General features: G+C 43.6%; 1 protein-coding gene across 1 annotated transcript; it reads left to right on the top strand.

Annotated features, from left to right (window-relative positions):
• The first annotated feature begins 796 nt into the window (after nt 1-796).
• LOC139263192 (serine/arginine-rich splicing factor 5-like) lies at nt 797-11703 on the top strand. The gene is made up of 8 exons (XM_070878898.1): nt 797-893; nt 3542-3669; nt 3828-3898; nt 3981-4079; nt 5548-5617; nt 7679-7752; nt 9120-9230; nt 11075-11703. The coding sequence occupies exons 2-8, from the start codon at nt 3547-3549 to the stop codon at nt 11343-11345; spliced, it is 819 nt and encodes a 272-aa protein (XP_070734999.1). The 5' UTR covers nt 797-893; nt 3542-3546; the 3' UTR covers nt 11346-11703.
• The last annotated feature ends 8627 nt before the right edge of the window (nt 11704-20330 follow it).

The raw sequence follows: 20330 nt of genomic DNA, 5'->3' as shown, positions 1-20330 counted from the left end.
CTTTTGACATTCCATGACTGTTACATAGGCAAAGGCCAACTTCAATCACTCCAATAGTTTTGAATCCCATCTATATGGCATTTCCAAGAGTAGTTTATTTTGGGTTCTGAACCTTCACAAGTCAACAGCTCTTGGTACTTTTCATAACACTCTGCATTATGGGAAACCCAGAATTCCATTGCCAGCTCCAGACGCAACAGAAACATGTCTTGAGGCATGAATGGTGAGGGAAATAGAGGGGTTGGTTGCACACTTGATACTGCATGTTTGGAGTAGAATTTTACAGCACCAACTACCTTACTCTTCAGATTTCCTTGTGCTGTCCACTGGTAGGTCGAGGCCCTCCGTGCCCAGTGGGCACGAGATGTTCATTGTGTAATTGACCACAATAATTAAATAATGATTTAGTTTGCATTATGCTTTCAGTTTGATTCCCTCCTTAAATCACCCTGCCTCTGTACCTCTCTTTCCTCCTTTAAGACGCTCCTTAAAGCCTACCTCTTTGACCAAGCCTGTCCTAATCTTTATGTGGCCGGGTGTCAAATTTTGTTTGATAAATCTCCTGTGAAGCGACTTAGGACGTTTTACTACATTAAAAGCGCTCTATAAATGCAAGTTATTGTCGAGTGGAGCTCGGGTTAAATTATTTTATAGTGGCGCCCTCCTGGAGGAAAGTTCCAGTACACCAGCGCTCCGGGCCCGCGAAGCGCCAATTTGCTCACACTGGGGCAGCTCAGCGACATTCAAGATCGACTATCAATCGGCCGGTGATGCAACAGAGTCCGGAAGTGACGCAAGAACAGCCAGCGGATTGGCTGCCGTCGGGAGTCGGACTCCATTTTGTGCATCAGTTTTTATTTCAGCTGCGTCAGTTCAGCCGAGCGTCCGAGCAGGTAACACGGAGGGAGCGGGTAAACGGGGCAGGGGAAGCCGCAGGGCCGCTTTAGCGGTGCAGATGGAAAAGGCCAGAAGCCGACCATCGGGTGGATTTCCCCCCCTTTCTGTCGCGGTCGGTTGAGTGTTTTATAAGACCGTGGGATGATGATTGTGGCGGGAGAGAGAGAGAGGGGGCGGCTGTTCCGCCCCCGGAGATGCCCCGCAATTCGTCCGCTACAGAAAATCCGCATTTCCCGCTGGAACTAAACGTGTGGGCCCTTCGGCGATGGGAACCCGTTGAGCGCTCGATGCGGGAGCGGGATCTGCGCCATTTTGTGTAGGGTGGTGGGGGAGGGGGAGCCCAAGCGCGCGCCTTCCATTGCGCGGGATTGTTGGCCACTAGAGCGATGGGGAGGAAGGGAACGCCATGCTTGTGGAGCGGAGGGTGGGAGCCTGTATGAGGCGCAGATACTCGGTCTGTACATCTCCCTATTGTTTACCTTCCCTGCACTGTCGATTGATTTCCCCCCCCCCCCGGGTTTTAGGTCAGAAAGTTGAGTTAGACCTTTTATTTTAAACGTCTGAATTTCCTACGTTTGCAAACGGCGCAAGCAAAACCATCCGCCCCACCCCCGTTACACGGAGTAATGCGGGCGTCTGCTTCCATGAGCTCTCCGCCATCCCATGCCGACAAATAGAGTGGGGGAAATCACAGCCCAGCCTGGGCGCCGCCTCATGCCCATCTGTAGGCAGATATTTTTTTTTGTCGGTAAACGTTTGGGATGTAGAGGTACATTAGAACCCGTGCTTATTTTGCTTTCCCCAGCGCTGATTCCAATCGTATTGCCCCTCCTGAGGTCCGCTAACTTCGAACAGAAGCTGGGACTTAAGTTCACTTTTTAAAGAGTTTCAAGTTTTATTACATAAGAAACTATTTGTATAATAACTTTATTCATGAAAGCAAAGGGCAAGTGGAACAACGTGAATTAATAAATGTATATGAGCAACTCCTGCAATGCAGAAGGGTTTTGTGATAAGAGAACAAACAAATTATTGCCTATAAATGTTCTCTCTCGGGCACATACTCTTGATATGTTGATTACTATTTTATTGTCCAACTTCCTGCTGACCTGAGAGACTACTTTGTGCTAACCCGACTTGGTGTTGTAGCTTGGTCCAACTTTTACTCCCGCATTAGTCTCATCACTGCCCCTTGCATTGTTTATCTGATTTCAGTTCTGCTCCTACTCTTGTTTGCCTTTGGCCTGTCCTATGATGGGCATGCTTATCCTCAATATGTGGTCTTGGTCATAAATCTGCACTTTTTAAAATGCTGAGTTTTTGTGTTTTAAACACTTTTTTTAAAATTAAAAATTGCCAATTTGCTGGTGCACACTAAGATTGGGATTTACAAATGAGGCGATGATGAGGAAAGTGCTGGTCGGGAGAGAATGGAGGGGAAGACTGATGGGGATGAGTGACTCCACAACTCTTTCCAATAGTTACACTCATCTTATAGAGCCACTACCATTTTCCAGAATTCAGGTGCCAACTGTCTCTGCTTTTTGCTCACGCATCATTCCCACATCCTGTAATCCCCTGCCAATTTACTCATGTCACCTCCCACCCCAAATGGCTGTTCCCACTTTCTTTGTACATTTTGCTATTCCCATCCTGAACAACTGTATTTCTGTCACTTCCTATTTAGCATTCATTCCTATTGCCTCCTGCCCGAAACACCTGTACATTCTTTCTCATCAGTTTCCAGCCTCAACTTTAAGTATCTGTCTTCCTGCCAATTGCCACCTCCTGTACCAAGTGCCCATACAACTGTATGTGTCAGCCATGGCTCAGTGGGTAGTGCACTCGCCTCTGAGTCGGAAGGCTGTGGGTTCAAGTTCCACTCCAGGGACTTAAGTACTCCAGTACTGAGGGAGTGCTGCACTGTTGGAGGTACCATCATTCCAATGAGACGTTAAACTGAGTGTTCTCCCAGGTGGACGTAAAAGATCCCATGGCACTATTTCGAAGAAGAACAGGGGAGTTATCCCCGGTGTCCCAGCCAATATTTATCCCTCAATCAACATAACAAAGTTTTATCTCATCATTATCACATTGCTGCTTGTGCACAAATTGGCTGCCGCGATTCCCACCTTTACAGCAGTGTCTACACTCCCAAAGTTCTTCCGCTGTAAAGCCCTTTGAGGCGTCCAGTGGTCGTGAAAGGCACTATATAAATGTAAGTCTGCCTACAGAGTTACAGATTTCCACTATCCTTTGTGCGAAGTGCTTTCTCACTCCCTGAACAGCCAAGTTCTAATTTTAAGGGTATGTTCCCAGTTCTAGTCTCTCCCATCGGAGGAAATCATTTCTTTCTACCCTGTCAACTCCTTTGATCACCTGAAACATCTCAAATAGATCATTCCTTATTTTTCTATATTCGAGGACATACAAGCATAGTCTATGCAACCTTACTTCCCATTGTATGGTATAACACTTATTGTCATAATGTGGCATATCATTCGACTCATTGAGTAATGCCAAGATAGGTCTGCTTTGATTTGTGTGTCTACTAAATATGTATAAAATGAGTAGTTCTTTCAACATTCAAAATTAATAGAGCAGTTTCTTGTGACTAACGTTATTTTCTATGGAATGCCACCAGATAAAATGAGCTCCCGTGTGTTCATTGGTAGACTGAGCCCTCATGCCAGAGAAAGGGATGTGGAAAAATTCTTTAAAGGATATGGGCGAATAAAGGAAATTGACTTGAAGAATGGCTTTGGATTTGTGGTAAGGTTTTTCAATTCAGAAGATTTGAACATTGTAACTTAAACTAACACAGTGTTCTTCAACTTGAGAACCTCTAAACGAGCAAACTAGCGTGTGAATGTAAATTTATCTATACTTTTTAAACACTGCCAAACTATTACTACTGTGTTTACTCTTAGGAGTTTGAGGATCACAGAGATGCAGAAGATGCTGTTTATGAACTGGATGGAAAAGAATTGTGCAATGAAAGGCAAGAAGTCAAAATGTGCTGCTCTGTAGCTGTTACTTTTATTAAAATAGGTCTTTTCATTAAGTGAATATTTTGTTTCTAGAGTTACAGTTGAACATGCAAGAGCACGGCCTAGAGGAGGGCGTGGAGGAGGACGATATCAAGGTCGCTTTAGCCCACGACGCCCACGTAGTGAGGGAAGGTGAGACAGTTCTACAGGAGCATCATAAATTCTATTTAAGTGGTGTACTGCTAGCTCACCAATATTATCCATTGACTAACGCATGGAAAGCCCAAGGTTTGATCGCCAGCCTGTGCTGATAATGGGTAAAGCTACAATAGGGGTCTACAATTGGCCTCGGTGTCAATTATTAGAGAGGGGAACATTGGGCATCGTTCCCAATCTTGATCACATTTTAGGCGCACCTGCTGGAAGTGCATGGGTGACAATGGGATCTGGCTTGTTGTGGTGCCATTGCAGTTCTTACTGTTTAGTCTCTTGTGAAAATTAGCCAAGAGGGCAACTTGTTGGTGAAACTAGGAGAGGAAATTATTGTGGGATTACGTATAATCTGTCCTTGTGCGTTCACATAATGTGCACTTGGAATGGGTTTGTGGTAACTACAATCTGGATTTTTTAAAAATTCATTCATGCGATATGGGTATCGCTGACGATGCTAGCACTTATTGACCATTCCTAATTGCCCATGTGAGTGTAGTGAGCTGTCTCCTTGATATTTTATCCTCTATGTATGCTTTATGCTGTCCCCGGCAATCGGGCGGGGGGGTCCTGCTCCTCTTCCTGGTCCACAGATGGAGCTGGCAGTTCCCGCCTCCATTTCACTGTTTGGTTTCCCAAACCCGTGCAGTTGTGGAGAATGTTAATTCGAACTCCCAATTACACTGCAGGAGCCAGATTTGTGTTAAATAAGTATCCCGCCTCTCCATTTTGGGGCACTCGGACGCCCCGATAATCGGCACAATGCATGGCAATTTGGGAGTGCGTTCCCGGTTTTAACTCTAACCCTCAATCCTCTCCCTCTCCTGCTTGTTGTGGTGGTGGTTATATCTTGTACATGAATAGCTATCATTTTTTTAAAGTTTGCGTTGATATAGTACTTTGTTGCATCTCCCAGGAACACCTTGAAGTGTTTTACGTACAATGAAGTGGATTAAAATTCTGCTGGAGACATGAAAATAATTAAATACTGGTCCTTTTGAGAAGGGGCATGTGGAGTCGTCACTTAACAATTCTAAATTCTCGTTAGTTGGCTGTGCCCCTCGGTGAAGTATTTGGATTTTAAAGTTTTATGTCTCGTTTGAGTGTTTCTGATACTTCAAATAAGAAGAGGCATTTTGGTTGGGTGATGTAATCCTGAAAATTATCCCCATTAATTGATGCCATCAGCGTTGTTTTTGCAGCATTTGTTCATTGCTGGGGACCAATTCGTTAGACAGACGTTATAGTTATTTATGGAAATATACTAAAGTCCATACAAGTACATTGGTGCCCAGTAATTGCATTGCATCCTGCTAATATATCATCATATGTCAAAAATCCATGACTTGAAGTTTGGCTACTAGAAATTAAATTTCAATTAAAAACATGGGAGGAATCCCAACACACAGTTGCGAATTCCAGTTAATGTATTTGTTGGAATGTGTTTCAGAAATGGACCTCCGGTTCGTACAGAGAACAGACTGATTGTTGAGAATTTGTCTTCGAGAGTTAGTTGGCAGGTATGTTGCAATATAATGGTGAATCGTGCTTTTTGTGATTTAACTGCTATAATTAAATTTGTTCTGAGATGGAATGTAATTTAGTATGAAAAGTGCTTTCAAGGTTAGGTGATAGTTTACTGTAAAAAGCAGGTGGGTGTGACACTATTATTGGTGAAGACCTATGTAATGGGGACTGCCAAAATCTTTAATGGAAAATTCAGTCAAAGCCCACACTGCTATATGACTAGTTGAGAAAGTTGATGGCACTAAATTGATGATCGGAAACTGAAATTTGTCTTGCCCTGTTGGAATGCGTGGAATTAGCTAGTTAACTTTTGTGGTACCGTTAATTTTGTCTGCAAGAGGGGTACTATAGATTGTAAATAGTGAGTTTAACTTCTAACAAGGATTACAGCAAACGGATGTATTTCATAGATGGTGCTGTTATTGTTCATACAAACGCAAGATGCCATTCTATGTTACTACGTTTTCCTAGTCGTATTTGGGATCTTTAGAAGAAAACTTGCAGAAACTTCATGACTGTCTCTTGTGTAAAATCTTACCAGTTGTGCTTAATTAATGTAATTGTTACTCATTCCCAAAATTTGCCTTTTTAAAAAAAAATACTGCTGATACCTTGCAAGACAAACTGTCAAATGTGCAATATTTGTGAGCACATTATCATTAAAGGCAGTAGCAGAATGTGCTTTTAATTTTAGATATGTTTTCTTTTTTTTCTACCTCCAGTTCTCCCTCAGATTTTTCTTTTTTCTCCTGAAGCCAGTGGCTCGTGCTGGATATGATTCCATGGAGAGCACTGTTTCTCCAGCCCCCTGACCAAGTTGCGATTCTTCTCTTGTATAAGGCTGGCTGGTAACGAATGGCGAGCAATTCTACTTTGGAGTTATTGCAGTCATGCCCAATCTGGATATTATTTTGCCCATATGCATGCTTCTAACAGGTTGCTGGATAGTGGTCAGGAATTGGTGCCATTGTAGATTTTTTTTTCTTCTCCAATGCTGCTTGTAGTGCCAACCAAATTCAAATCAACTAACTTGGCACCATTAGGAGCACTTCCTATTTTCCTAAAAAAAAAGGCGTGGGGGAGTGTGGTCAGGTCAGTTGTCTGGAAGGTTGGCCTAAATTGAACCTAAATGCTTTGCATTTGATTTCAAACTTACGCCACTAAGCCTGACCATAGATGGCCTCCCCAGGGAAGAAGGGACAGCAGCAAAGGAAAATGATTTGAAGGTGCCAAACTATACCAAACTAATTTTAAATTTTCCATTTACAAAATATTCATTACTGCAACTTTAGGAATTTTAACCGTTAGCATAATGATGTAATTTAAGTAATTTGTCTGAATTGCTTACTTATTCTGCAAACCTTAAGTATGACATTTTTGTTTGGTTTCTGTGTTGAATTGTGTGCAAACTTTAACCAAATATTAAAACCTTTATTTACCAGCCTCTCGTATCGTTGGCCTTGTGACGAGTGACGTTTTCCTAATCGCTCTGGCTTGGTCTCTTGGGCCTAGTTGAATTGCCTGTCCTACGTTTCAATCAGTTGGTGATCTGTATTATGCTGGTCTGACCAACATTGGTGGGCGCTAGCTTAAGTGCCGGGGTTCGTTCCTGCGCCTCTGAAAATGCTGGTAACGAGTTGTCCTAAAGTCGAGTTTTGAGAGCTGACTCTAAAATGTGAGGTCCTTGATTGAAAGAAATTCGCTAGTAGGTTTGGTTGGAAGCTCGATTTGAAGTGAGTGAGGAGCCCTTGGTAACAACACAAGATTTAGCAATTCCTGTTCCCATGGCAACGCCAAAGCCCGCCTTTAGGATGGGTGATGTCCGGGAGGGCTCGCGTCGAGTGGGTGCTGAAGAGCGCCATCAGGTCGTCAGTCGTGATGGTACCTCTGCAAGTTCTTCTTGCATTTGGCTGGTTGAATAGCCTAGGGAATTGTACAGGAAGGTAATAAATTTTGATGAAATTAGCTTTGGTTTCTTTTGTAGTGACTTTGTTAGCAGATAAGAGTAAGTGTGCATATAGTTTGTTTCAACTAACTAATCTGATCTTGCACAGGATCTGAAAGATTTCATGAGACAGGCTGGAGAAGTTACATTTGCGGATGCACACAGGCACAAAATGAATGAAGGGTGAGTTAAATGAATGAATGTTGGTATGTTAACAAAAGCTGGTTGGTCGACCCAAGTGTTACCAAAACCACTACATTTTTTTAAACTTGCACCAAATAGTATACGCGGTCTACTGCCCTTGATGGCAGTAATACTAATCTTTTGAGACAAACTTTGATTGCTGTAATCTCATCTTGATGATGCCCAGCTCTACACCTCCACCACCTCTTTTCCCCACCCCACCCACCACCATCACACACACACACACACACACTGTCTCTGTTGTCAATGCTTGTCTGGCATCCCATCCAAGATGAGCCACAATTTCCTCCAGTTAAACATCGGGACGATCAAAGCTATTAGCTTAATCCTCCACCGCAAACTCCATAACCTCACCAACAATTCCATCCTCCTCCCTGGCCACTGTCTCGGGTTGAATCAGACTGTTTGCAGCTTTGGCCTCCTATTTGAACTGAGCTTATGACTCCTCCACAGAGATCGCCTGTTTCTACCTCTTAATATCACCTGTCTCTTCCCCTTGCCTCAGCCCTTTAATTGCTGAACCCCCATTCAAACCGTTGTCATCTCTGGACTTGACTACTGCAATGCTCTCCTGGCCAGCCTTGCATCCTCCACCCATCATAAACTTCAGCTATTCAAAAACTCTCATCCTATCCTGCTCGCCCATCAAACCTAAACTATATTGGTTCCCGTTCCTCCAACATCTCAAACGTAAAATGTTCATCCCCATATTTAACTTTGTTAATGGCTTGGTCTATTTCTATAAGCTTCTCTAGTCCTTTAATCCTCCAATAACTGCATTCCTCCAGGGTGTCTCTTGACCACCCACCTTCAGCCATCTAAACCCTATCCTCTGGAATTTCCTCCTCTCTTAAGACCTTTTTTGAAACCCACCTCTAAGTAAGCTTTGAGTTATACCTAGTTTATCTCCATCAACTTTTGTCTTTTAAGCTTCTATGAAGCGCCTTGGAATGTTTTTCTATGTTAAAGTTGTTAGGTGAATGCAAGTTGTTGAATGTCTAAATCCAAAACCGTTATTGTCGGATTTAGTTGTGCAATGTTTAGAGTTTGTATGTAATATCTTCTACTCGTGACCTTATTTTGTTTGCCTGTGGCATGTACAGTGAAGTCTGAACAAATGTTGTTACCATACTCGGTACACTGGAAAATGTCAACATTTATGTGGTTCACTTTGAGGACCTGAGCAGGAGGGAAGCCAGTGTTACAACAGTACTGGTGTTTTCTCAGGATCCGAGCATTTTGATATTCTCCAGCTGCTTGATCAGTGTACCAAAAACTAGATTCATTGATGTGTCCAAATTGGAAAAAGATAAATTTAATGGAAAAATTAAATGTCCTTTTCTTAGGGTTGTTGAGTTTGCCTCGTATAGTGATTTGAAGAATGCTGTTGATAAACTCTCTGGCTCAGAAATAAATGGAAGAAAGATCAGACTGATTGAGGAACCTAAACATCGTAGGTAAGTACCACACAAATTAATCTCATCTCTGTTTTATTAAGTGAAATGTTATACAATTGTGTTGTTGGAAATATTAGATACTGAAACATCACAGCTTCCATTACTTATAAATCAGAATTACTGTATCTTTTAAGTTGGTGACTTGCTTTAAAATGCTGAAGAAAAAATTACATTTTTGAATTTACAAAAAATTAGAAAATTCTTAAAGCAGTTGTACGGTATCATAGTGGTTATGTTACTGGATTAGTAATTCAGGTGCCTGGACTAATCTGGAGACACTACTTCAAATCCCATCATGGCAGCTGGGGAGTTTAAATTCAGTTAATTAAACAGTTCTGGAAACCGGATTGTCTTAAACTCATCTGGTTCACTAATGTCGTTTAGGGATGGTAATCTGCCATTCTTACTTGATCTGGCCTATATGTGACTCCAGACCCACTGCAATGTCATTGACCGCAGAAAGGTTACTGCAGGAGATAAAGGTACGCGGAGTCAGAGGAAATGTATTAGCATGGATAGAATAGGCTAACTAACAGAAAGCAGAGCGTCGGGATAAATGGGTCCTTTTCAGGTTGGAAATCGGTGGTTAGTGGTGTGCCACAGGGATCGGTGCTGGGACCGCAACTGTTTACAATATACATAGATGACCTGGAAGAGGGGACAGTGTTAAAATTTGGCAGATGGAATACAGTGTCAGAAAATGTGAGATCATCCACCTTGGGCGGGCGGAGGGGGGGTAATATTATTTGAATGGGGAGAAATTACGACATGCTGTGGTGCAGAGGGACCTGGGGGTCCTTGTGCATGAATCCCAAAATGTTAGTTTGCAGGTGCAGCAGGTAATCAGGAAGGCGAATGGAATGTTGGCCTTCATTGCGAGAGGGATGGAGTACAAAAGCAGGGAGGTCCTGCTGCAACTGTATAGGGTATTGGTGAGGCCGCACCTGGAGTACTGTGTGCAGTTTTGGTCACCTTACTTAAGGAAAGATATACTAGCTTTGGAGGGGATACAGAGACGATTCACTCGGCTGATTCCGGAGATGAGGGGGTTACCTTATGATAGATTGAGTAGACTGGGTCTTTACTCGTATGAGTTCAGAAGGATGCGAGGTGATCTTATAGAAACATTTAAAATAATGAAAGGGATAGACAAGATAGAGGCAGAGAGGTTGTTTCCACTGGTCGGGGAGACTAGAACTAGGGGGCACAGCCTCAAAACACAGAGGAGCCAATTTAAAACAGAGTTGAGAAGGAATTTCTTCTCCCAGAGGGTTGTGAATCTGGAATTCTCTGCCCAAGGAAGCAGTTGAGGCTAGCTCGTTGAATGTATTCAAATCACATAGATTTTTAACCAATAAGGGAATTAAGGGTTATGGGGGGCGGGCAGGTAAGTGGAGCTGAGTCCGCGGCCAGATCAGCCATGATCTTGTTGAATGGCGGAGCAGGCTCGAGGGGCTAGATGGCCTACTCCTGTTCCTAATTCTTATGTTCTTATGACTCTTAACTGTCCTCTGAAATAGTGGCATGCTGCCACCTTCTCGAAGGCAATTGGGGATGGGCAATAAATGCTGGCCTTGCCAACGCTGCCCACATCCCATGAGTGGATTTAGGGGGGGTGTCGAAACAAAGCTTATTAAACTGTTACATATTTTGCCATATTGGCACCAGTAGTGAAAAGGTGAGGTCACTTTTGAATATCGGTTTAGCAAGGAATGGTGTTGGCTCTCAGCTGAGAGCCATCTATATTTGAACCCGGATTTAAATTGTTTTTTTGTAACGACAGACGAGAAAAACTGACGTGAGCATGTTAAATGGGTAGTTCTTGTTTCCCCTTTTATATTTAGGTCTCGCAGCAGGTCGCGTTCACGTAGCCGTACGTTTTCAAGATCTCGTAGCCGCTCTCGCTCCAGGAGCCGCAAATCCTACAGTAGGTCAAAGAGTAGAAGCCGCAGTAAATCCCGTTCTCGCAGTCGATCTCGTGTCCCTATCCGGGAACAAAAAGCCCGTTCGCCTTCACCATCCAAATCTCCTGCGTCATTGGAGCGGCCAAGATCTCGAACTCGCTCGCGCTCTCGGTCAATGTCAAGGTCACCTTCTGTTGCAAGTGCAGATTAAGCAGTGAGTGTTGAGTATGTTAATATAGTAAAAGTGGACTTTAGCCCAAGTAAATGGAAGTTGATGTAAGTAGAAAGTAGTGGATATCTGTCAAAAGAAATACAAAACTTAATTTGTTTACTTGGGACCAGAGTGCTTGCAATTATTGGAAGTATGTTTAAATATGCAGTACTTAAAGAAAATGTATGCACAAGATCTCCATTTATTCCATCATAATGTGCAATTAATATATATTACTTTAAAGATGCATCTAAATTTGAATTAAACAGTTCTTTTCCTGTGATAATTGCATTTCATTATATTGTTTTCTTTAAATAAAAGTTGCAAGTTTAACTCATTAAAAATACTCATTTTCCCATCTGGACTTGTGGATATTTCATTGTATAGAATGGTTTGAATACACATCTGACAAATATAGTGACAATTTTTCTCGTGTGTAAATGTTTGTTTTGTGTAGTCAGTCATTCTTGAATTATTTTGGTATTCCTCATTCTACAGCAGAAATGTAGATTTGTTGTGCTTCCTCACAGTAATGTATATCTCTTTTGGGGGGGGGGGGGGGGGAAAGAGAGGAGAGGCGGAGATGAGAATAACTATAGTTTATATACCTCTGGTGTGTGTGTATATAAATAGTGATGCCCAATTTGGCCCATTCATTAAAAAGCCTATATTTGATAAACTTATTTTATTCCTCATATTTAATGCAATTTTACTAATATTTTTCAAGAGTGGAATCCCTATTTTCCTATTTGAAGTTGGAAAAGGAAATATAGATTGGACTGTAGGAAGACCATTTTTGTAACACAGTACAATTTCTCCAATTGTCAGTTTTAGGTAGCTGTCCTGGCATGTATGTGATTGCAGCCTGCTGCTGTGTCAGCTAAAATTGAAAGATTATACGCAACAAAATTGAGCTTGAGTCAGGTCTGCTCTCCGTGCTATACATAAAAGATTTGCTTCTTATGCAAGTCATCTGAAATATTGATGATATCAAATAGGCTTTACCACATGATCAAAAAGATTTGCATTGCAGTAATCACTCATTTTACCCCATCAAACTGCTTTGAATTGTCACAAAACTAATTTAGATCTAATATGCTGCTTAAACCCATAATATGTAGACAATATGAAAATGAAACAAGTAAACCAGTTTGGATAGAAACTTATTCATGTCCTGGGTTTGTAAATAGGATTATGGCCTTGTATTCCACTCATTTGGTTCAAAATAGGAGTCATTCAGTTAGGTCAGTTTTTATTTCCTGCTAGCTTTGGCACCAAAGCCCTTCCATTCACTCCAATTTCAGGTAACGTTTTTGCACTCAAATTTTAATGTGCCCATAAATGGGGAAGGTGAGCCGTCTCCTGTGTCAGCACAAGGAACTCTCACGTTAATTTCCTTCATAAGTTTTGCAACTTTTTATGTTTGCAGAGCACATCAGATTATAGTGCTGATTCTGCGATGGCGGGGTTCGGGGTCATGGCCCTCGCATTCCACAAGTGCACCGTCCCATTCCTAAATTAGGCCTGAACACCTGATCCACGGTGCACAGAATTTAACGACTGTTTACACTTGCAGTGTGAGCACCATTTTATCTACCTTTTTAATTGTAGTTATTCTTGGGTAATTGGATTGCACAACAAAATTTGCATTTTAATTAGCACTGCTTCCTCTTTTTTTTTTAAACTGGCGCTGCAAGAAATTCCTGCTGAAGCCTTCAAAAGTTAAATTCTTAAACAGTCACTATTTGTATTAACACTTCTGTTCCTTTTGCGTCCTCTGGAATACCACCCGCCCGGAATCGGAAGTGGGCCCCCACTATTCACTACGTTCCAACAGGCGGTGGGGAGAGACACACACACTGGTGAGGAGGGGAGAGAGTTAACTCGGAGAAGACTGATCACCACCTTCCAACCCCCTTTACACCCACACCCAATTTCTCGAACAGCTCGGTGCATGTTACATTGGACATTGGAATGGATGAGATCCAGAAGTCAAGATACTGTCACTATTCACTTCATAAGCAATAAACCTGTTGACAATCCATGACCCCTGCCCCCCCCCCCCCCCCTGTGGGGTAAGGGACTTCAGCTAGAACTTGGTAGTTTTTGCTGGGTTGTTTGCAAAGTTAGTCAGAATTTGGGCTGGGTGGTTCCAGAAAAGCCTACAGGTGTGGCTTATCCAAGGAGACCAATCAGACACTGCCCATTTTATTAATGCAAATGAGCACATGCATTCTTAAACGTGTGAGTGATTTTTAGTGTTTCATAGTCAGCTATACAAGTTGTAAAAACTGTCAGCTGTAGCTGAATTGGTAGCACCCTTGCCTCTGAGTCATGGGAAGGTTATGGGTTCAAGTGTCACTCCAGAGACTTGAGCACATAAATCTAGGCTGAATGTGCTGCACTGCCGAAGGTGTGCTGTCTTTTGGATGAGACATCCGTCTGCCTTCTCAAGTGGGTGTAAAAGATCCCATGGCATTATTTTGAAGAGCGGGGGAGTTATCCCTGGTGCCCTGGCCTCAACCCTCAATTGACATCACAGAAACTGATTATCTGGACATTATCACATTGTTGTGTTTGGGAGCTTGCTGTGTGCAAATTGGCCACCAGATTTCCCATATTACAATAGTGAGTACAGTCCAAAAGAACTTCATTTGCTGTAAAGTGCTTTGAGACATCCAGACATGAAAGGCGCTATACAAGTTTGTTTCTACATTCAGATCTGGAAATGGAAGTAGGACAGTCCAATTCTGGGGAACAATTAAATTCAAAAATTATGGACAGGCACATGCCTATTACAAAGAGGCAGCTAATGACTTCGAGATTTTTATATTTATTTCACTGAAATTTGAGATCTGGAGGGGTGCTTTCAGCTCTTCTCCACTACCTCAGTTCTTCCCGACGGTCTTCAGCGCATACGCCCCAACACTGGAAGCTACAGACGAGACCAAAGAGAAATTCTACTCTCGCCTCGAACGATCTGTCCCGAGTCCCAATGAGCGATAAGCTGATCCGCCTTGGCGACTTCAACACTTGAGTTAGAAAGACGACCAACGCCTGAGTTAGAAAGAACACTGACATCTGGGGAGGTGTGATCGGCAGAGGGGGAAGGGAAAGCCAACTCAAATTTCCATCCTTCCCTCACCTTCACATGGTCCATTTCTGACTCTTCCCTTCCTCGACCTCTCCATCTTGGGATAAGCTTTCGACCAGTATCCACTATAAGCCCACTGACTTCCACAGCTACTTGGACTACACGTCCAACCCACTTTCTCCATAGCATCTGCTTTGATGATGCCACCTTTCACACCAGTGCCCCTGTCATGTCTTTTTTTCTCAAACGAGGATTCCCCTCCGCCATGGTTAACGTGGTCCTCGACCATGTCCATTCTATTTCCCGCACCTCTCACCCCTTCCCCTCTCAGAACCACAACGGAGTTCTCCTTGTCCTCTCACCTTTCACCCCACCAGCCTTCACGTTCATTAGATCGTCCTCCACCATTTCCAGCATGATCCCACCACCAATCACATCTGTTCCCCTCCCCTCTTTAGCGTTCCGAAGGGACCGCTCCCTCCGAGACAACCTGGATTACACTTCCACCCCATATCCTGTAAGGGCTCCATTCCATTCTCCCAGTTTCTCCGTTGTATCTGCTCCGATGACGCCATCTTTTGCACTAGTGCCTCTGACATGTCTTCCTTTTTCCTTAACAGAGGATTCCCCTCCGCTGTGGTTAATATGGCCCTCGACCGTGTCCGTTCCGTTTCCTGCACCTCTGCTCGTGCCCCTTCCCCTCTCAGAACCATGACAGGGTTCCCCTAGTCCTCACCTTTCACCCCACCAGCCTCCACGTTCAACGGATCATCTTCCGCCACCTCCACCATAATCCCACCACTAACCATGTCTTTCCCTCTCCTCCCCTCAGCATTCTGAAGGGACCGCTCCCTCCGCGACACCCTAGTCCATTCCGCAGTCACCCCCAGCACCTCCTCCCCTTCCCATGGCATCTTTCCGTGCAAGCGCAGGAGAATTTTGGCTATGAGGAAAGATTGGAAATGCTGTGTCTGTTTTCTTTGGAACTGAGGAGGCTAAGGGGAGACCTGATTGAGGTGTATAACGTTATGAGGGGCCAGGATAGAGTGGATAGGAAGGACCTGTTTCCCTTGCCAGAGGGGTCAACAACCAGGGGGCATAGATTTAAAGTAATTGGAGGGAGGTTTAGAGAAGGGAAATTTCTTCGCCCAGATGTTGGGGGTCTGGAACTCACTGCTTGAAAGGGTGGTAGAGGCAGGAATCCTCACCACATTTAAAAGATACATGGATGTGCACTTAAAGTGACGTTACCTACAGAGCTACAGACCAAGAGATGGAAAGTGGGATTGGGCTGGATAACTCGGGCTGAAATGGCCTCCTTCCGTGCTGTAAATTGCTATGATTCTAGGTAAAGGCTGATGGGCAGGAATAGGATAGGGGTGGAACCTGATAGTTTGAAAGAGCCCAATGGCAACTTTATTCCATTCTCGTGCATCCCCTTCCCTACAAGGGTGTTTGACCCTGCTCTCTCCAAAACTGCTAGGTACCCAACACCCACCAATACTGTGGTTCTCTAAAATATCTGCTGGACCCAATTCCCAGGCTTCCTAGATGCTGGGACTCCTCTGAGTGAATGCCTCTAGACTGTATTGCCAATGCTCTGCGATCCAGAAACACACCAATGTTTCCAGATTTTTGAGACCTGCCATAATACCCCAGATCACACGATCCCTCCCTCAATGATCCCAGATACCAAGACCTGCCCTGGTGTTCCCAGAACCTCTCAGTCAATAGAAAATGTGGAGCTAGCCATGGAAATATTCCTGTTTCATTTGACAAGTATATTACTGACATTGAAGTTACTAGGATAATACACTAGCTCTGATCTCAATTAAATATTTACAGATAACGATGTTATTGTATGATGAGAAGAAAAAACATCTCATCAAAGATGTGAGAAAGTCAGCAATCCAGCAGCCTTTATTTAATCAGCTCTTCCTGAAATTTTATGTAATCCTGATTCCGAAACAGTGATCAGTATTCTACACCCCCAGTTAGCCTGCAATCTTATGATTCAAATCTGCTCCACTATCTTGGTGTGGTTATCTTTGGATTTTCTGAGAATTGCAAAGGTTAACCACTTTTATTTGCATTGTGCCTTTAACAGGAAAATATCCCGTGGCAATTCACAAAGGAGTAATCAAAACTAAATAAAGGCCGAGCCAAAGAAGAAGCTATTTGGAGGAGTGACGCAAAGCTTGATCAAAGAAGGGTGTTGAAGGAGGAAAAGGGAGCTGGAGGGGCTTAAGCAGGGATGTCCAAAGCATATGGTCTAGACTACTGAATGTATGGCTGCTAATGGTGGGGCAAAGGGAGGAGGAATTGCACAAGAAGTCAGAATCAGAAAATCTGGGGAGATGCTGGCGGAGAAAACAAAGATGGGTACAGGCAAGACTATGAAGAGTTTTAAACACGAGGATCAAAATTTAAAATTATGGGTGCTGGGGGACTGGGAGACAATCTAGGTTAGCAACAACTGGGGCAATTGGTGAGCGACATCTGGCGTGTGTAGGATACAGCTAACAAGAGTTTTCCATAGGTCTACTTAGTATATAGAGGATTGGAGGCTGATGGGAGAGCATTGCAATAATTGATTCTGGAGGTAAAGATATAGATAAGGCTTTCAGCAGCAGGGCTGAGGTAGGGGTGGATGTAGGTAATGTTACAGTGGTGAATTTAGGCAGTTTTTGTAATGGAGACGATATGGGGTTAGAAGCTCATTCTCGGTTAGAAGGAGGTAACAAAAAGTCTGGTTCAGCCTGAGACAATGGCTGGGGAGGGAGGGAGATGGAGGCCAAAGACGATGGCTTTGGTCTTCCAGTGTTCAACTGGAAGAAACTGAAATTCATCTTCTGACTGGATATTGGACAACTGCCTGACAACAGACAGTGGAGAGTCTATAGAGAGGTGGTGGAGATGTGGCACTGTGACCTCAGCAGACATGTGCAACATGACCCCATGTGCGGATGATGTCACCAAGGGACTGCAAGAGATTTGCCTCATGAACAAGATTAAATTAGAGAGGACATATGGGGAGATAGGAGAGAAACTGGAGAAATGAGTTCAAGACTAGAGCAAGGGGAGCCTGGCTGCAGGTATGGCTTGGTGGAGAAGCAGCTGAGTGGATGGTCTCAAATTTAGTGACAAACACTTCCATGAGCTCCTTGCATTTGTTGGAAGTGAAGGTAGGGAAGAGGGGTTTAAGGAGATGGTGGTAACGGAGAAAAGAAGCAGAAGGTTATCTTTGCTTTCCAGGATAATCCAGGAGTAGTCAATAAATTTTGGCAGAGGAGAGAGCAGGGTCTGATAGTGCTTGATATGATCCAGTCAGATCTGGTGATGGATGCCAAAACCAGTTCTGTGTCAGAAGTGCTCAAATCTGCACCCCTCGGACTAGAACGATCAGGGAGAACAAGCAAAGTGGGAGAGAGTAAAGGTTTTACTGGGGGCAAGGGTATCCAAGGGGTATATGAGGGTCTGGTTAAACAGCTGCAGAAGTATGGCAAATGGATGACCAGAAGCTCGGCAGTTGGGAGTGACAATACAGTTGTAAGTGATTTGGGAGGCAGGTTTTTCCCAGAGTTGGATGTAGAACCAAGAGGGATACGAAGGGGAGTAGGGGTGTGTGTGATGAGGGATATAAGGAAGTGGCTGGAGATAGCATTGTTTGTGATAGAGACCATGGGCGATGGCATGGTTGAGGGGTGGCCATGAGATGTTTAGGAAATACAAGAGAGCAGTAAAATCAGATTAGAGAACAAGGGAAGCTGAGATGGAGATTGAAGTTGCCAAGGATGAGGATTCGCTCAATGCTGAGGCTGAGGGAGCTTGGATTATGTGCTCAAGTCTCTGGAGTAGTCTTGTGTGTGAGTAACTGGACATTCTGGAGGGAAGTATGGAGCGAGGCAATGAATGGTGATCTGCTATCCAGAGTCCAAGAGAGAAGTGATAGGTGGAGCAGGAGAGAGGTTGGTGAGGTTAGCCCACAATGGGTGCACTGGCAGGAAGATCGGCGAGAGAGGATGGGGCAGTTTGTAAGGAGGCAGCAATGGGTGCCTTCCTGGGCCCTTAAGAGAATGCCTAGTGAGGCACAGACAGTAACTGTAGGCGTATTCTACCGAAATGTAAGACTGGGATGGTGGCAGTGGGCACGCTGCTGGAGGTTGTCTCATGGAAGGGAAAGTAAAGGGTCAGCGTGAACTAGCAGTTGATCCAGAGATCCAGCGATGGTGCATAGTGGCTTCAGGAGTTCATAGTGTACACCATTGGATCCGACATACCAGCAGAGGAACATGAACCAGTAGGAGTAAAACCCAAAATCCAAGAACAGTGAAGTCCAGGGTACGGGGAAAGGCAAATCCACAGGATCAGTGCAGATAAGTGAGCCGATCCGAGGAACAGTTGTGGGGAGGTGAGGAGCGCACAAGTTCAGGAGCAGTGGCAGGAACATAGGAACAGAGTGTGCTATTCAGCCCCTCATGCATGTTCTGTCATTCAATTATATATCATGGTTGATCTGTACCTCAACTTTATTTACCCACCGTTATTAGAATATTTATGAGAGTATTAGACTACCACTACCTTTTATGTGAAAAATTGCTTCCTGATATCACTCCAGAATGGCCGAGATCTGATTTTCAGATTGTATCCTCTTGTTCTGGATTCCCCCACCTGAGGAAATAACTTCTCTGTATCTATTCTATCAAATCCTTTTATTATTTTAAACACTTCAATTAGATCACTCCTCAACCGTTTAAATGCAGGGTAATACCAGCTAAGTTTATGCAACCTGTCCTCACAATTTAACTCTTTAAACCCTAGTATCATTCTGGAGAATCTGCGTTATATCCCCGCCAAAGCCTTCCTGAGGTGTGGTGCCCAAAACTCAACTCAGTGTTCCAGATGAGGTCTAACCAGGCTGTGCGTCCGCGCAATAATGGGAAAGGTCCCGTGCAGATGGCTCTCCGGCTACTCCATTGTAAATACCGCACATGCACAGAAATTTAAAGCGCACTAAAAGAAACAGGCTGCGCAGAACAAAGTGCAGCTTGCAGGGAACATTGGGTCTGGCCAAATCTTGGTACAACTGATGCATAACTTACTCCCGTTTGTACTCGAGCCCCCTCGAGATAAGGATACACTAGCTGCACATTCATTGAATAAAAATCTTTTCATGAATTGGTGGTCTCACATGGGGCTTTTAGTGGCATATGCTTTCTGTCGATTAGTCCTTGCATCTGTGGGTACACTGCTAATCTGTAGAATTGGATAGCTTTGTCTCTTTGTTTACCTGATTCCATTGAAATGGAAATGAACTGCACAGCTGACCTTTTTGATTACTTTTGTAAAAGAAAAAGACATACTTGGATTTATATAGCGCCTTTCACGACCACCGGATGTCTCAAAGCGCTTTACAGCCAATGAAGTATTTTTGGAGTCTAGTCACTGTTGTAATGTAGAATACATGGCAGCCAATTTGCGCACAAGCAAGCTCCCACAAACAGCAGTGTGATAATAACTAGATAATCTGTTTATTTATTCTGTTGATTGAGGGATAAATATTGGCCCGGACACTGGGATAACTCCCCTGCTGTTCTTTGAAATAGTACCATGTTTTTTTTTTCGTTTAACATGTCATCCGAAAGACCATGTGCACTAGCTTTTAGTGATTTGTGTACCTGGACACCCAAATCACTTCCTCGTCCACAGTTCCGCGTCTCTTGCCATTATGAAAATATTCTTAATTTGTCTTTCTTGAATCCAAACTTAATCTGTCTATGTCCCTTTCTAACTTCCTGCTCCCATCTACACAACTTACTGTACCTCGTAATTCAGTGTCATATGCAAACTTGACTATACAACTTTCTATGCCTTCATCTAAGTCATTGATA

The sequence above is a fragment of the Pristiophorus japonicus genome, chromosome 4 (genome assembly GCF_044704955.1).
Source record: "Pristiophorus japonicus isolate sPriJap1 chromosome 4, sPriJap1.hap1, whole genome shotgun sequence".
In the NCBI taxonomy this organism is placed as follows: domain Eukaryota; kingdom Metazoa; phylum Chordata; class Chondrichthyes; family Pristiophoridae; genus Pristiophorus; species Pristiophorus japonicus.
The sequence above is the reverse complement of the archived record's forward strand: the minus strand, read 5'-3'. Positions and strand labels throughout refer to the sequence as shown.